Source organism: Stegostoma tigrinum, chromosome 16, assembly GCF_030684315.1.
Source record: "Stegostoma tigrinum isolate sSteTig4 chromosome 16, sSteTig4.hap1, whole genome shotgun sequence".
Taxonomy (NCBI): domain Eukaryota; kingdom Metazoa; phylum Chordata; class Chondrichthyes; order Orectolobiformes; family Stegostomatidae; genus Stegostoma; species Stegostoma tigrinum.
The window spans coordinates 63435979-63451975 of record NC_081369.1 but is presented as its reverse complement, the minus strand read 5'-3'; the positions used below and the strand labels follow the sequence as shown (position 1 = coordinate 63451975).

Genomic DNA, 15997 nt, shown 5'->3' with positions numbered 1-15997 from the left:
GGTGGGATGAGGTGGTAGGTAGGAAATGGAGGTGCAGCTTGAGGTGGGAGGAAGGGATGGGTGAGAGGAAGAACAGGTTAAGGAAGCAGAGACAGGCTGGACTGGTTTTGGGATGCAGTGGGAGGAGGGGACGAGCTGGGCTGGTTTTGTGATGCAGTGGGGGGGAGAGGAAGAACTGGGCTGGTTTTGGGATGCGGTGGGGGAAGGGGAGATTTTGAAACTTGTGAAGTCCACATTGATACCATTGGGCTGCAGGGTTCCCAAGCGGAATATGAGTTGCTGTTCCTGCAACCTTCGGGTGGCATCATTGTGGCACTGCAGGAGGCCCATGATGGACATATCCTCTGAGGAATGGGAGGGGGAGTGGAAATGGTTCGCGACTGGGAGGTGCAGTTGTTTGTTGCGAACCGAGCAGAGGTGTTCTGCAAAGCGGTCCCCAAGCCTCCGCTTGGTTTCCCCAATGTAGAGGAAGCCACACCGGTTACAATGGATACAGTGTATCACATTGGCAGATGTGCAGGTGAACCTCTGCTTGATATGGAAGCTCATCTTGGGGCCTGGGATAGGGGTGAGGGAGGAGGTGTGGGGGCAAGTGTAGCATTTCCTGTGGTTGCAGAAGGTGCCGGGTGTGATGGGGTTGGAGGGCAGTGTGGAGCGAACAAGGCTGGCTTGAGGCGTCTGAAAAAAAGGTTCTGAAAGCTTATGTTTTCAAACAAACCTGTTGGACTACAGGCTGGGATCTGACCTTGTTCACCCCAGTCTAACACTAGCAGCTGCACGTCCCAAGAGGGGGACTGAAGCTGGGTCCTTATTACTGTAAGGCAGCAGTGCTAAGCACTGAACCACGGTATGGTTACGCCGCTGGTTGTCTTGTTGCGAATGAGTTTGAGCAGACTCTCAGCGAGCCTTCGCAATGCGTTAAAGGCCGGATGGTTTTTAAACTGTTTCCGAGTCAGAGGTGCCGGATCAGGTTCTTCCGTTGGGAACTGATGCTGTGCGTGTGTGTGTGTGTCGCTGCTGCTATGCGGCTGGTTGTACGGGGCTTTCTCCGTTTCTCTGCCCGCTGCTGTAGTCACTTTCAGCGGCTGCCGCCCAGGAGCCAGAGCAGGCGGGGATCCGCAGGTAGGAACCAGGCGCAGGAAGCCGCTACATTGTAACGCCCAGGGGATTCCCCATCAGCTACATTTACAATGCCCTGCCGTGAAGATGATGTAAGCACTCGGTAATCCCCCGCTGGAAATAATTTCAGACGCCTCATTTCGGTGCCCACATTTTGGAGTTTTTTAGGGTGAAATCGCACTGTCGATTAATTCATAACTTTTTTATTTCCTGTTTAAAATAGCGTGATACCCTCTACCATCCCATTACCCGACGCTGGGCACCTGGCTGTCCCGTTTTGTGCCCAATGCTGGGCCGTATTGCTGTATGTGTACTAACAAGGTGTAGAGCTGGATGAACACAGCGGGCCAAGCAGCATCAGAGGAACAGGGAAGCTGACGTTTCAGGCCGAGACCCTTCTTCAGAAATGGGGGAGGGGAAGGGGGTTCTGAAATAAATAGGGAGAGAGGGGAAGGTGGATCGAAGATGGATAGAGGAGAAGATAGGTGGAGAGGAGACAGACTGGTCAAAGAGGCGGGGATGGAGCCAGTAAAGGGGAGTGTAGGTGGAGAGTTAGGGAGGAGAAAGGTCAGTCCAGGGAGGACGAGCAGGTCAAGCGGGCGGGATGAGGTTCGTAGGTAGGAGATAGGGTTGGGGCTTGAGGTGGGAGGAGGGGATAGTTGAGAGGAAGAACAGGTTACGGAGGCAGGGACGAGCCAGGCTGGTTTTAGGATGCGGTGGGGAAAGGGAGATTTTGAAGCTGGTGAAATCCACATTGATATCATTGGGCTGCAGGGTTCCCAAGCGGAATATGAGTTGCTGTTCCTGCAACCTTCGGGTGGCATCATTGTGGCACTGCAGGAGGCCCAGGATGGACATGTCGTCTGAGGAATGGGAGGGGGAGTGGAAATGGTTTGCAACTGGGAGGTGCAGTTGTTTAGTGCAAGCCCAGCGGAGGTGTTCTGCAAAGCAGTCCCCAAGCCTCCGCTTGGCTTCCCCAATGTAGAGGAAGCCACAACGGGTAGAATGGATACAGTATACTACATTGGCAGATGTGCAGGTGAACATCTGCTTGATTTGGAAAGCCTTCTTGGGGCCTGGGATAGGGGTGAGGGAGGAGGTGTGGGGGCAAGTGTAGTACTTCCTGCGGTTGCAGGGGAAGGTGCCGGGTGTGGTGGGGTTGGAGGGCAGTGTGGAGCGAACAAGAGAGTCACGGAGAGAGTGGTCTCTCCGGGAGGCAGACAGGGGTGGGGATGGAAAAATGTCTTGGGTGGTGGGGTCGGATTGTAAATGGCGGAAGTGTCGGAGGATGATGCATTGTATCCGGAGGTTGGTGGGGTGGTTTGTGAGAATGAGGGGGATCCTCTTAGGGCCGTTATTGCGATTGCGGGGTGTGAGGGATGTGTTGCAGGAAATGCAGGAGACATAGTCGAGGGCGTTCTCGACCAGTGCGGGGGGAGGTTGCGGCCCTTGAAAAACGAGAACATCTGAGATGTACGGGAGTGGAATGCCTCATCCTGGGAGCAGAGGCAAAGGAATTGGGAATAGGGGATGGAATTTTTGCAGGAGGGTGGGTGGGAGGAGGTGTATTCGATGGTAGCTGTGGGAGTCGGTGGGCTTGAAATGGATATCGTTTTCTAGCTGGTTGCCTGAAATGGAGACGGAGAGCTCCAGGAAGGTGAGGAAGGTGTTAGAGATAGTCCAAGTGAACTTGAAGTTGGGGTGGAAGGTGTTGATGAAGTGGATGAACTTTTCGAGCTCCTCGTGGGAGCACGAGGCGGCGCCGATACAGTCATCAGTATAACGGAGGAAGAAGTGGGGTTTGGGGCCTGTGTAGGTACGGAAGAGGGATTGTTCCACGTAACCTACAAAGAGGCAGGCATAGCTTGGGCCCATGCTGGTGCCCATGGCCACCCCCTTTGACTGTAGGAAGTGGGAGGAATTGAAAGAGAAGTTGTTGAGGGTGAGGATGAGTTCAGCTAGGCAGATGAGGGTGTCACTGGAGGGGGACTGGTTGGGTCTGCGGGACAGGAAGAAGCGGAGGGCCTTTAGGCCATCTGTATGGGGAATGCAGGTGCATAGGGACTGGATGTCCATGGTAAAGATGAGGTGTTGGGAACCGGGGGAATTGGAAATTCTGGAGGAGGTGGAGGGTGTATGTGGTGTCACAGCCATAGTGGGGGAGTTGCTGGACCAAGGGGGAGAAAATGGAGTCAAGATAGGTGGAGGTGAGTTTGGTGGGGCAGGAGCAGGCCGAGACAATCGGCTGGACAGGACAGGCAGGTTTGTGGATTTTGGGAAGGAGATAGAAATGGATAGTGTGGGGTTGGGGAACAATGAGGGTGGAGACTGCAGGTGGAAGGTCACCTGAGGTGATGAGGTTGTGGATGGTCATGGGGGATGATGGTTTAGTCGTCGGGGATGGGGTCATGACCAAGGGGGCGGTAGGAGGAGGTTTCGGAGAGTTAGCGCCTGGCCTCAGCGATGTAGAGATCAGTGTGCCACACTACAGTTGTGCTTCCCTTGTCCAGGGGTTTTATGTTGAGGTTGGGATTGGAGCGGAAGGATTGGAGGTCTGCACGTTCTGTGGGGGAGAGGTTGGAGAGGGTGAGAGTTCTCTGATGAAGGGTCTAGGTCTGAAACGTCAGCTTTTGTGCTCCTAAGATGTTGCTTGGCCTGCTGTGTTTATCCAGCTTCTGTCTTTGTTGTCTCAGATTCTCCAGCATCTGCAGTTCCCATTATCTCTCTTCCTCTGTTGCGTTGGGTGTTTCGGTGCTGCCTTGTGCTCCCATGAGGAGCTTGAACAGTTCATCCACTTCAACACCTTCCACCCCAACTTTAAATTCACCTGGACCATCTCTAATACCTATCTCACCTTCCTGGACCTCTCTGTCTCCATCTCTGGCAGTCACCTAGAAACTGGTATCCATTTCAAGCCCACTGATTCCCACAGCTACCTGGAATACACCACCTCCCACCCACTTTACTGCAAAAATGCCATCCCCTATTCCCAATTCCTTTGCCTCTGCCACATCTGCTCCCAGGATAAGGCATTCTACTCCCGTACATCTCAGATGTCCTTGTTTTTCAAGAACTGCAACTTCCCCCCCAAAGTGGTCGAGAACACCCTCGACCGTGTCTCCCGCATTTCCCACAACTCATCCCTCACAACCCCACCCCGCAAATTCAAGCAAAACAGAATTCCCCTCATCCTCACGCAGCACCCCACCAACCTCCGGATCCAATGCATCATCCTCCGACAAAAATTCATGACTCTTAATTCCAGGTTTCTTTTTTATTGAATTCAAATTCCCTCATCTGCTATGGTGGGGTTACCCGAACATAGATTGGGTCTCAGGGTTAACAGTTCAATGATGATAACATTGGTCTGTCACTTCAACCTCATTGTTTTGTTTTTGCATTCTTTTCATAATGGCCTTCTTCGTTTTTCTAGCTCGACTGTACAGCAACAAATCCAAAGATGTTGGGAAGTTTGTGGTATGTATCACAGAATTGGCTGCCCCCTAGTGATGGATATATGTGTATTGCGTAGATGCTGACTTACTGCTCAGACGTTACATTGCAAAGTGTAATCTATTTCAGAAATCTATTTCAGACCAGCAGAAAAAAAAGCAAAATGGGCTCTGTCACAATTTTCCTGATTTGGGGTGGATGAGGGTGCATTTCAGTCGATAGAGATCATAAGAGCTGCCTATGAAAATTTCCCTTTAGCTGATCCCAATGAGTTTTACATCGTTTAAAAATCCCAAAATGGTCACGTTGATGCAAGCAATGTATTTTTCTCAAGCTATAGGACTGAATACTGTAAGACACTGTGATGTAATGTCAGAGTCCCAGAAAAACAAGATTGAGCAACAGCAAAAAATTAAGGAAAACTAAAATCCCCAACGAAGTTAATCTGAAAGCTAAGCTGAGCGAGGATTGAGTGTCACCTTGGCTCAGTTTCTCTCGCCTCTCTGCAGACAGCTGTTCTAAGTTGTACTCAAGTAAAAACTGAAAGAGCTGTAAATGGTGTAAATCAGGAGCTAAAACAGAAGTTGCTGGAAAAGCTCAGCAGGCCTGGCAGCATCTGTGAAGGAGAAAACAGAGTTAACATTTTGAGTCCGGTGACCCTTCCTCAGAACTGATGGTGGCTGGGAAAACGTCAATTTATATACAGCAGATAGGGAGGTGGGTGGTGGGTTAGGGAGTAAACGATAGGATAGAGCTCAAAGAGAGAGTGAGAGACGGTTGGATAGCCAAAGGAGTTGCTATCGATCAGGCTGGGAGGGTGAATAGTTGCTTGTGGGGACTGTTAGTGACTAACAACAGGGGGTGTGTAGAGGCAGGCTATATGGTGATAAGACCTGGTATGTGGGGTAGGAGGCTGGGACATGGGAGAGCCTAATAAGGGTGTTTCTTCTGTCCTGTTTAAAAATATAATCTTTAGAGGTCCTTCTATTTTGTGTTGTGAGTGTGTTTGTGTTGGGATTAAAATTGCGCTGACCTTTAAAGTTTTAGCAAAGATTTACAGTTGGGTTGTGGGTGTGGTTGTTGACTTGCTCACTGAGCTGGCTCGTTCTTGCTCAGATTCACCATGCGAGGTAACGTCATCATGAAACGATGTTATTTTACTCCGCTTGAAATTTAGGTCTGTTATGGTGAGTAGTGTCATTTCCAGTTTTGTTCTGTGTGGGCTTGTATATGGGGTCCAATTCCATATGTGTGTTGATTGCCTTATGGATTGAGAACCATGCCTCTGGGAATTTCTGGATGTTAGAGTTGAACGTATAACCCATGGAGAGTTCTAAACCTCAGTAAACAGGAAAGCAACCCTCGCTGACCAAATCCTCAACCCCCACAGCAACCAGCCCAATGCCCACAAACAAAGCTGTGTTAGGACACTATTTAATTGGGCCACCAAAAACTGCAACAACGCCAGAACTACGCAGGAAAGAGGAAGAGCACCTATATAAAATTTTCACTATGAATGGATATCCCCGTAACTTCATCCACAGGTGCATACTAAACAGACAACAGGAAGACACAGTACACCCTAACACACTGGCCACACTATCCTACATCAAGAACGCATCAGAACTGCCAACAAGACTCCCAAGACCTCCAGGAATCACAGTGGCACACAAGCTCACAGCCATGCGCCAACAAACACTCACAAGGTTTAAAGACGCCATCCCCACAGAATGCAGAACCAACATGGTTTACAAAATGCCATGCAACAGCGGCCACAAACATTACATCGGACAGACAGGAAGGAAACTAGCCGTCAGAATACATGAACAACAGCTAGCAGCAAAACGGCGCGACAAACTCTCCTTAATATCAGTACGCTCAGGCAATGAAGGCCATCAGTTTAACTGGGATAAGGTAACCATAGTAGCCTGAGCCAACCATTGACATGCACGGGACTTCCTAGAGGCATGGTTCTTAACTCATAAGGCAATTAACAAACATATACAAATGGACTCCCTGTACAAACCTATACAGAACAAAACCAGAAATGACACGACTCACTGTAATAGACCATATAAATACCAAGCAGAGCAGAACAATGTTGCTTCATCAGAGTCCTCACTGATGATAGCATGGTGACAAAACATCTGAACGAGAACAAGTCAGCTAGGCGAGCAAGTCAACAACCTCATTGCTCAGACCATCAAGCGTAGAAGTTGGGACATAATGTTGAAGTTGTGTAGGACATTGGTGATGCCGCTTTTGGAGTACTGTGTACGGTTCTAATTACCCTGTTAGAAGGAGGGGTATTATTAAATTGGAAAGGGTTCAGGAAAGAATTACCAGAAGTCATTTTTATTCTGCGTGCCATTACACAAGAGAAACAATTATCCGTTTAACTGATTGATTCAAAGCATTTATACCAAGGGTGGTGGGTGTGCGTTGCCAGCAGTGGTGGTAGAGGTGGGCACGATAGTGTCATTTAAGATGTATCTGGACAGATACATGAATGGGCAGGGAGCAGAGGGATACAGATTCATGGAAAATAGGTGACAGGTTTAGATAGAGGATCTGGATCGGTGCAGGCTTGGAGGGCCGAAGGGCCTGTTCCTGAGCTGTAATATTCTTTGTTCTTTTCTCGATGGTACAGTAAAACAAAGTTTCAATCTGTTTCCTGACACTAACATTTTACAGATACTCAACAGTTTCATAATTCCTTTCAAAGGCTGTTGGCATGAAGCCTACACAGTTCTGATGGCTAAAGCCTTTCATTTCTAACAACATGCTCTTCTGGCTTAGAAGCTCCACAAACTCAAACGCTTTGTCTGTGGTAACTAGTTTCCTGAACTAAAAGCTTGATTCTTCTGCTGGAAGAATCTTTTCTCACTTCTGAACTGAACTGAAATCTAAATGTATTGGCATTATGGTGTGTTGTGAACTCAACAGTATAAACATTCCATCCACTAACACTTAAGGGGTATTGCCAGGCACTTGAATGAAGTCACATATTTTTTTGGATTTGATACACTCAGGTCACTGTTCTAAACAACTTTCTGACCTTTTACTTTTAATACCTTCACAGAACTGACCTACATCCATCTGCCTCTATTTTGAAATTGAAATCTCACAAGATAATATATATTCTACTCTTTGCATCAGAACTCCTCCAAAGAGAAAAGGAAACACATCATTAAAATCCATTTTCAGTTTCTCTTGTTTTTTTTATTATTATTTTTATGTTGTGTAAACAGCAATACAGTTACACAAAAACACTGATTTCTATAACAGCCGTATTTTCTCTGCAAATCCAGTTTGATCCCTGGTTTGGTTTCATTCGGTTTCAGTTGTTGTTGACAAAGCAGCTGTTGTAATGTTGTCCTTGCCAGTTACAAGAATGATTCCATATTGTATGATTGTAACATTAACCCCCAATGAAACAGGCTTAAATTCTTGCTGCAAAATCACTACAAAAACGCTTAGCAGATTGTGATTTGTATACATCACAACCTTTTAACTTTGGTCTGTGTGCAAATTAATGTAGAGCCTCAGTGCCTCTTCTCTATCATTCAATATTTCTGGTGGCAAACATTTAGTATTTGTGAAAAATATAACTGGCTGTTTGATGCCTTATATTTTATTATATATTTTACTCACAGGTAGTTCTCCTATAATGTGATAGTTGTGTTCTTGTGTGACCTCGTGCTACAGAAAATCGCCGTACAAAACCATGGGGAAATTGCTGTATCTGTACAGCAGAAAGTTTGCGTTATCTAAACAGTGCCCACTAATCATCAATTATGTTACAGCCAATTTGCGTTAATGAAACACACCTACTAGCAGAACTGCCTGTCTAGTAAAACAGCATGCTTACCGATGTCTCCAGCATCAATAGCCAGTTTGAATGGCTTCCCATTATTCAGTGTGACTAAACCCAGTGCAGTTGTTAGCATAGCTTTGAAGTTGTCAAAGCCTCATTGCCCTTCTTTTGTCCATTCAATTCCTTTGACAAATTTGTCAGAGGAACCAGTTCAGCACTAAAATCCAGAATGGACTCCCTGATAAAATCCACTCATGACATTCACATTTTGTCTTGGGCAGGGGCAATTCACCATAGCCCTTAATTCCACTCCTCTGTGCACTCAGTGACCTTATCTTAGAGGGTGGCCAAAATAAATTGCTTTGCTTTGACAAATTCACTTTTCGTCAGATTTGTGATCAACTCGGTTCTTCATAGTCAGTCAAATAGTGCGTTCAAATGGTGTAGCTGTTTTTGCCAGGTTTGGCTGAACACAGCCAAGTTATCAAAGTAAACAATGCTGTTACATCATCTCCTGATAAATTTGGTTAATTGCGGAAATTTGCTGGTCATTTTTCATTCCAAATTGCATGACTTTACATTGGTAAGGCTCATATCTTTTGTTACAAAAGCTGATATTTCTTTGATTTATCAGTAATTGTAACAGGCCAATATCACTTTAACAAATCAATTCGACCTGTTGTGCACATGTGCATGTCTGATTCTTTCAATACACTCGTCTAGTCATGGAATCTGATATGAATTTGCATTTGTTAACATGTTGGCTTTGTGAATATAAGTACAAAATCTCTGTGGCCCATCCAAATTCAACACCATCACAATAGGTGAGCTGTAGTTACTGTGAATGTTCAGCAATATCAATATCCATAGTTAATTTAATCTCTTCCCACACTTGAGCTAACTTCTCTGGATTGGGTCACTAAGGATGTTATTTTATGGATAACACAAACATTAACCTGACGTGCTTCAAAGATTTTTTTAATGGCCTTTTCATTGATTCATGAGTCTATAATAGCTTTGTGAGTCACTTTGATTAGTTTTCTGACTGTTTGAGCACCTCCAAATTATTCAGTCTGATTATGGGAGGATCAATTTTTTGAATTTTCAATTTCTGATTTCCTTTTTCATTGTTCTGGTTTTTACTTACCTCCTTCTTGTCACTACTGCAAATAGACTTTTCTCCTGATTATCCTCCCTGCTATAATATCTCCTTCACATATTAACACAACACACTCATTCACTTGATTTTGGTTGATTTGATTTTTTTTGTCACATGTACTGAGGAACAGTGAAAAGTATTGTTTTGCGTGCTATTCGGACAAATCATACCTTAAATCAGGATATTAGAACAGAATTCAGAATGTAGTGTTATAGCTATGGAGAAGGTGCAGAGAAAGATCAGCTGTAATATACGAGAGGTCCATTCATAAGTCTGATAACAGCACGGAAGAAGCTGTTCTTGAATCTGTTGGTACATGTTTTCAAATTTCTGTGTCTTCTGTCTGATGGAAGAGGGTGAAAGAGAGTATAACCAGGGTGGGAGGGGGTTCTTTGATTATGTTGGCTGCTTTCCTGAGATTTCTCTTCCTGTCTGGAGTACTTTCTGCATAAACCGTATCATTGAGGTTCTTTTGCTGTGATGCAGCCTGGTGAGCTTTGAGACAGGTAACAATATCAGCACAAAATAAGAAAACAATGCCAACGCTGTGCCCTCAGCAACAAAATTTTGCATATTACCTGTTTTATTTGCTCCAGTTTTCATTGTTGAAAGGGTTGGCTTATGAGAAGAGATTGGGGTAGACTGGGGTTATGTTCATTGGAATTTAGAAGACAAATCTTAAAGAAGTATGTGAAATGATGAAGGGAATATATAAGATAGAAGCAGGGAGGTTGTTTCCAGTGGTGGGTGAAACCAGAACTGGGGACATAGCCTCAACTTAAGGGGGAATAGATTTAGGACTGAGGTAAGTAGAAATATCTTCACTCAAAGGGCTGTGAATCTGTGGAATTCTCCACCCAGTGAAGCAGTTGGATCGACCTTGTTGAACGTTTTGAAGGCAAAAATAGAAAGGTGTTTGAACAGTGAAGGAATTATGGGTTGTGGTGAGTGGGCAGGTAAGTGGAGCTGAGTCCGTGAGAAGCTCAGCTACGATCTTATTGAATGGAAGAGCAGGCTGGATGGGCCAGATGACCTTCTCCTGGTTTTTATGTAGTTATTATAGTTACTGTTCAAATGCTTTTTTGGTTAACCCTTAAAATTTGGTTAGTTTCTTTCCGAAACTCAAATAATAAATTGAAAGTGTAGACTCCAGGGTTTGGTTTATAAGTTTCCATTTAACCAATTTGGGACATTTCCTCCCCTGATAGGGGCCCGTGTAGGAGTTCGAAAGGACTGAATACTGTGGACTCATTAGGTAACTTGGGAATCCCATTATCTCAATTACTAATGATGTTCCTGATAATAAGGGTCAACTGGGAAAAGGCAGGAAAGTGGACGCGAGGAATATCTGATCAGCCATCTTCCTATTGAATGGCAGAGCAGGCTTGAAGGGCTGAAAGGCCTACTCCAGTTCCTATTTCTTATGCTCTTATAAATAAACTCTAGTCATGATATTTAAAAGTTGACTCCATCTTTCCAATATTCTGGATTGTGGTGGTAAGCTGAAGATGTAAATTGTTTTACTCCCAAATTATTCATTATTTCTTTGCCGATTTGTGACATAAAATCAGATCAGCTTTAATATTTTTTATTTATTTGGGTGAACCGTATTTTGAGAAGATGAAATATCATTCCCACTACCATTTTGTCTGTAACTTTTGCCTAGGGCACTGCCTTAGGAAATTTTGTTGAAACATGCATAATTCTAAGAGGCCATATATAAACTATTAAGACCTGCTGAACAGTTCTTTGAAAGCAGGCATTGGAATGAAAGACACAGGTTTAAGTGATGTTTGGTGTTGCCCTACTGCTTTTCATATTTGCAAAATTTTATCATATTGTCATGTAATCCTGACCAATAATGTTATTTTAATATTTTAGCCCCTGTTTCTAGAATAACTAAGGGACCTGTGATTGTAATTTTGTGAGCTACATGCAAAGTTTCATTACAATTCAGATGCATGATAATCCATTGTAAACTCAGCAGTGTAAACACTCCAAAAACTAACATTGCAGGAGTCCTGCAAGCATTTGGATACAGTCACATGCTTTCCTTTGTGCTTGGTCACTGTTCCAAATGACTTTCTAATCTGCTTAAAATAGTTTCCTTCACAGAACTGACCTAAAACTATCTACTGCCATCCCAAATTAATACTTATTGTGTAAATCTTTCATCCCCCTGAGCACAGAATGTTTTTAGCATGGAAATAAAGCCTTTGGCATGCCTGTCTGCCGTGACCTCTGTAGAATTTACCAGTGCCGCTCCCTATCTTCTCCCCACCTCCCTGCATTTTCTTTCCTTTGCAAATGATGATCCAATTACCTTATTACAAAGTGCAATTACTTCCGCCACATGCTCAGACATCACATTTCGGGATGTAACCGCTGTCTGCATGGGAGTGCTTTTGTTTTACATCCTGTTGCCTTCGCTTCTTTTGCCAATTGCCTTCAAACTGTGCCATCTGGTTTTTGAATCTTTCACTAATGGGAACAGAATTTCCCTAATCGCTGTGTCCAGATACCTCCTGAACATATTGTTATCAGATCTCCTCCCAACCTGCTATTGTTCGAAGATAAAAGACACAAATCGTTAATCCATGTACAGAACTGAATTAGTATTGCCAAAGCAGATGTTGTGCAATCCTAATAGACCACAGTCATTCCCATTTACTCCTCCTATTTTATAGGATGTCAATGGATAAAATTAGCTATCTCTTCATGTCTCACATTGCTGCTGATTATGCAAGTTCACTGTATTCAAATTGGTTGCTTCATTTCTGAGGAACACATTGGGAAGCAGATTGTGGAAAGGTGCAGAAGTAATAGGGCTATTGTCATGGGCGATTTCAACTTCTCTAATATAGACATGAACCTCCTAAGTGCAAATAGTTTGGATGGAGGAGGTTTTATCAGGTGTGTCCAGGAAGGATCTTTGACTTAATATATAGACAGGCCGACTAGAGGGGAGGCCATATTGGATTTGGTGCTTGGCAACGAACCAGGTCAGGTGTCAGATCTCTCAGTGGAAGAGTATTTCGGTGATAGTGATCACAACTCCCTGACCTTTACTATAGTCAGGGAGAGGGATAAGAGCAGACGGTATGGGAAAGTATTCAATGGGGGGGGAGGGGGAATTACAATGCTATTAGGCAGGAACTATGGAGCACCAATTGGCATCAGATGTTCTCAAGGAAATGCATGGCAGAAACGTGGAGGTTGTTTAGGGAGCAGTTGCTACAGATACTGACAGGTTTGTCCCACTGAGGCAAGGAAAGGATGGTAAGGTGAAGGAACCTTGGATGACAAGACATGTGGAACATCTAGTCAAGAGGAAGAAGGAAGCTTACTTAAGGTTGAGGAAGCAAGGATCAGACGGGGCTCTGCAGCTGTACAAAGTAGCCAGGAAGGAACTGAAGAATGGACTTAGGAGAGCTAGAAAGGGGAAATGAAAAGACCGTGGCAGGTCGGATCAAGGAAAACCCTAAGGTGTTCTATGCTTACGTGAGGAACAACAGGATGGCCAGAGTGAGGGCAGGGGCAATCAGGGACAGTGGAGGGAGCTTGTGTGTGGAGTCAGAGGAGGTACGGGAGGTCCTTAATGAATACTGAGCTTCAGTATTTACCTGTGAGAGGGACCTTGATATTTGTGAGGACAGCATGAAACAGGCAGATGTGCATGAACATGTTGATGTTAGGAAGGAGGATGTGCTAGAAATTTCGAAGAAGGTGAGGACAGATAAGTCCCCTGGGCCAGATGGGATATACTCAAGGTTACTATGGGAATCAGAGGAAGAGACTGCTGCCGCTTTGGTGATGATCTTTGCATTCTCACTGTCCACTGGAGTAGTACCAGATGATTGGAGGGTGGCAAATGTCATTCCCTTGTTCAAGAAAGGGAATAGAGATAATCCTGAGAATTACAGACTGCTCAGTCTTACTTCTGTAGTGGGCAAATTATTGGAGAGGATTCTGAGAAATAGGGTTTTTGATTGTTTGGAAAAGTACAGTTTGATTAGAAATACACAGTATGGCTTTATAAGGGGCAGGTCAGGCCTCACAAACTTTATTGAATTATTTGAGGATGTGACAAAACACATCGATGAAGGCAGAGCAGTGGATGTGGTGTATATGGATTTTAGCAAGGCTTTTGATAAGGTTCCACATGGTAGGCTCATTCAGACAGTAAGGAGACATGGAACTCGGGGAAATTTGGCTGTCTGGATACAAAACTGGATGTCCAGTAGAAGACAGGGGGTGGTAGTAGATGGAAAGTATTCAGCCTGGAGCTCAGTGACCAGTGGTGTTCCACAGAGATCTGTTCTGTAACCTCTGCTCTTTGTGATCTTTATAAATGACTTGGATGAGGAAGTGGAAGGGTGGGTTAGTAAGTTTGCCGATGACACGAAGGTTGGTGGAGTTGTGGATAGTTTGGAGAGCTGTGGTAGGTTGCAACAAGACATTGACAGGATGCAGAGCTGGGAAAGAAGTGGCAGATGGAATTCAACCCAGAAAAGCGTGAAGTGATGCATTTTGGAAGGTTGAATTTGAATGCCGAATGCAGGGTTAATGGCAGGATTCTTGGCAGCGTGGAGGAACAGAGGGATCTTGGGGTCCACGTCCATAGATCCCTCAAAGTTGCTACCCACGTTGATAAGGTTGTAAAGATGATGTGTGGTGTGTTGACTTTAATTGGCAGGGGAATTGAGTTTAAGAGCCGTGAGGTTATGCTGCAGCTCTATAAAACCCTAGTTAGACCACATTTGGAATATTGTGTTCAGTTCTGGTCACCTCATTACAGGAAAGATGTGGAAGCTTTAAAACAGGTGCAGAAGAGATTTAGCAGGATGCTGCCTGGGCTGGAGGGCAGATCTTATGTGGAAAAGTTGAGGGAGCTAGGGCTTTTCTCATTGGAGCGAAGAAGAATGAGAAGTGACTTGATAGAGGTGTACCACATGATGAGAGACAGAGATAAAGTGGATAGTCAGAGATTTTTTCCCAGGGCAGAACTGGAATTACAAGGGGGCATAATTTTAAAGTGATTGGAGGAAAGTATAGGGGAGATGTCTGAGGTAGGTTCTTCACACAGAGAGTGGTGGGCATGTGGAATGCGCTGCTGGCAGTGGTAGTGGAGTAAGAAACTTTAGAGACATTTAAGTGACTCTTGGATAGATACGTGGAGGACAGTAAAATGTAGGGGATGCAGGGCAGATTGATCTTAGTAGGATAATATGTTGGCACAACATCGTGGGCCAGATGGTCTGTACTATGCTACACTGTTCTATGTTCATTTCTGACATTAGAATACAGCTATGCTTCAAATAGTATACAACACATCTTGCAGATGTGCTTTTTGTGTTTGAATTTTGTATTACCCTACGTTTTTAAGGGTCACTCCAGTTGGGGGGAGGGGTCTGTACAAGACTGAGCAGAAGCTGTGTTCAAGAGTCGAGTTCAATGCTTCTGAAGTATCATTGACAACCTCGGCATCATTCCAGCCCATGAATCTGGAGAGAAACAAAAGATGAACTGTTTCAGCATGATTTTTTGTAAGATGTAAATAAATAGAACATAGAACATAGAACATAGAATGTAGAACAACACAGCGCAGAACAGGCCCTTTGGCCCTCGATGTTGCGTCGTCCTGTGAACTAATCTAAGCCCATCCCCCTATACTATCCCATCATCATCCAAGGACTGTTTAAATGCCCCTAATGTGGCCGAGTTAACTACATTGGCAGGCAGGGCATTCCACGCCCTTACCACTTTCTGAGGAAAGAACCTGCCTCTGACATCTGTCTTAGATCTATCACCCCTCAATTTGTAGCTCTGCCCCCTTGTACAGGCTGAAGTCATCATCCTTGGAAAAATACTCTCACTGTCCACCCTATCTAATCCTCTAATCATCTTGTAAATCTCTATTAAATCCCCTCTTAGCCTCCTTCTCTCCAATGAGAACAGTCCCAAGTCCCTCAGCCTTTTTTCATAGGGCCTGTGCTCCAGACCAGGCAACATCCTGGTAAATCTCCTCTGCAGCTTTTCCAATGCTTCCACATCCTTCCTGTAAGGGGGCGACCAGGACTGCATACAGTATTCCAAATGAGGCCGCACTAGCATTTTGTACAATTGCAGCATGACAACATTCAGCATCTCAAGGGAAAAACCGGCAGATCTGACGCTTTTCACACTTGCTGTTGTGTGGAACCTGCCATGTTTATGTTAGTTGATGGAATTTCTTATTGTTACAACAGTAACTACACCTCAAAAAGTGCTCCATTGTTTGGCAAGTGTTTTGTAGAGTCCAGTGCCTATGTAAAATGCTGTTTGCTAAATGTGATGCTTTTCAACTGCACCGCTTCCCAAAACAGCAACAAATGAATGCTAAGACCAGGACAGGATCGGTACAGTTTCCAAAACTCACTGCTGATAAGGTAATGGAGCTCTTCAAAGTG

General features: G+C 44.7%; 1 protein-coding gene across 3 annotated transcripts in view; it reads left to right on the top strand.

Moving 5' to 3' along the window:
* The first annotated feature begins 402 nt into the window (after positions 1-402).
* The window catches only part of tk2 (thymidine kinase 2), a 32986-nt gene continuing 17391 nt past the window's right edge, over positions 403-15997 (top strand). Inside the window, exons 1-2 of one of the 3 annotated variants that reach the window (XM_059651781.1) lie at positions 403-520; positions 4553-4596. In XM_059651781.1, coding sequence (XP_059507764.1) covers positions 487-520; positions 4553-4596 — 78 coding nt within the window. In that variant the 5' untranslated portion in view covers positions 403-486. Of the gene's footprint in view, positions 521-892; positions 1123-1151; positions 1212-4552; positions 4597-15997 lie in introns of those variants that run through there. The other 2 variants (XM_048547230.2, XM_048547231.2) reach the window with 2 other exon arrangements.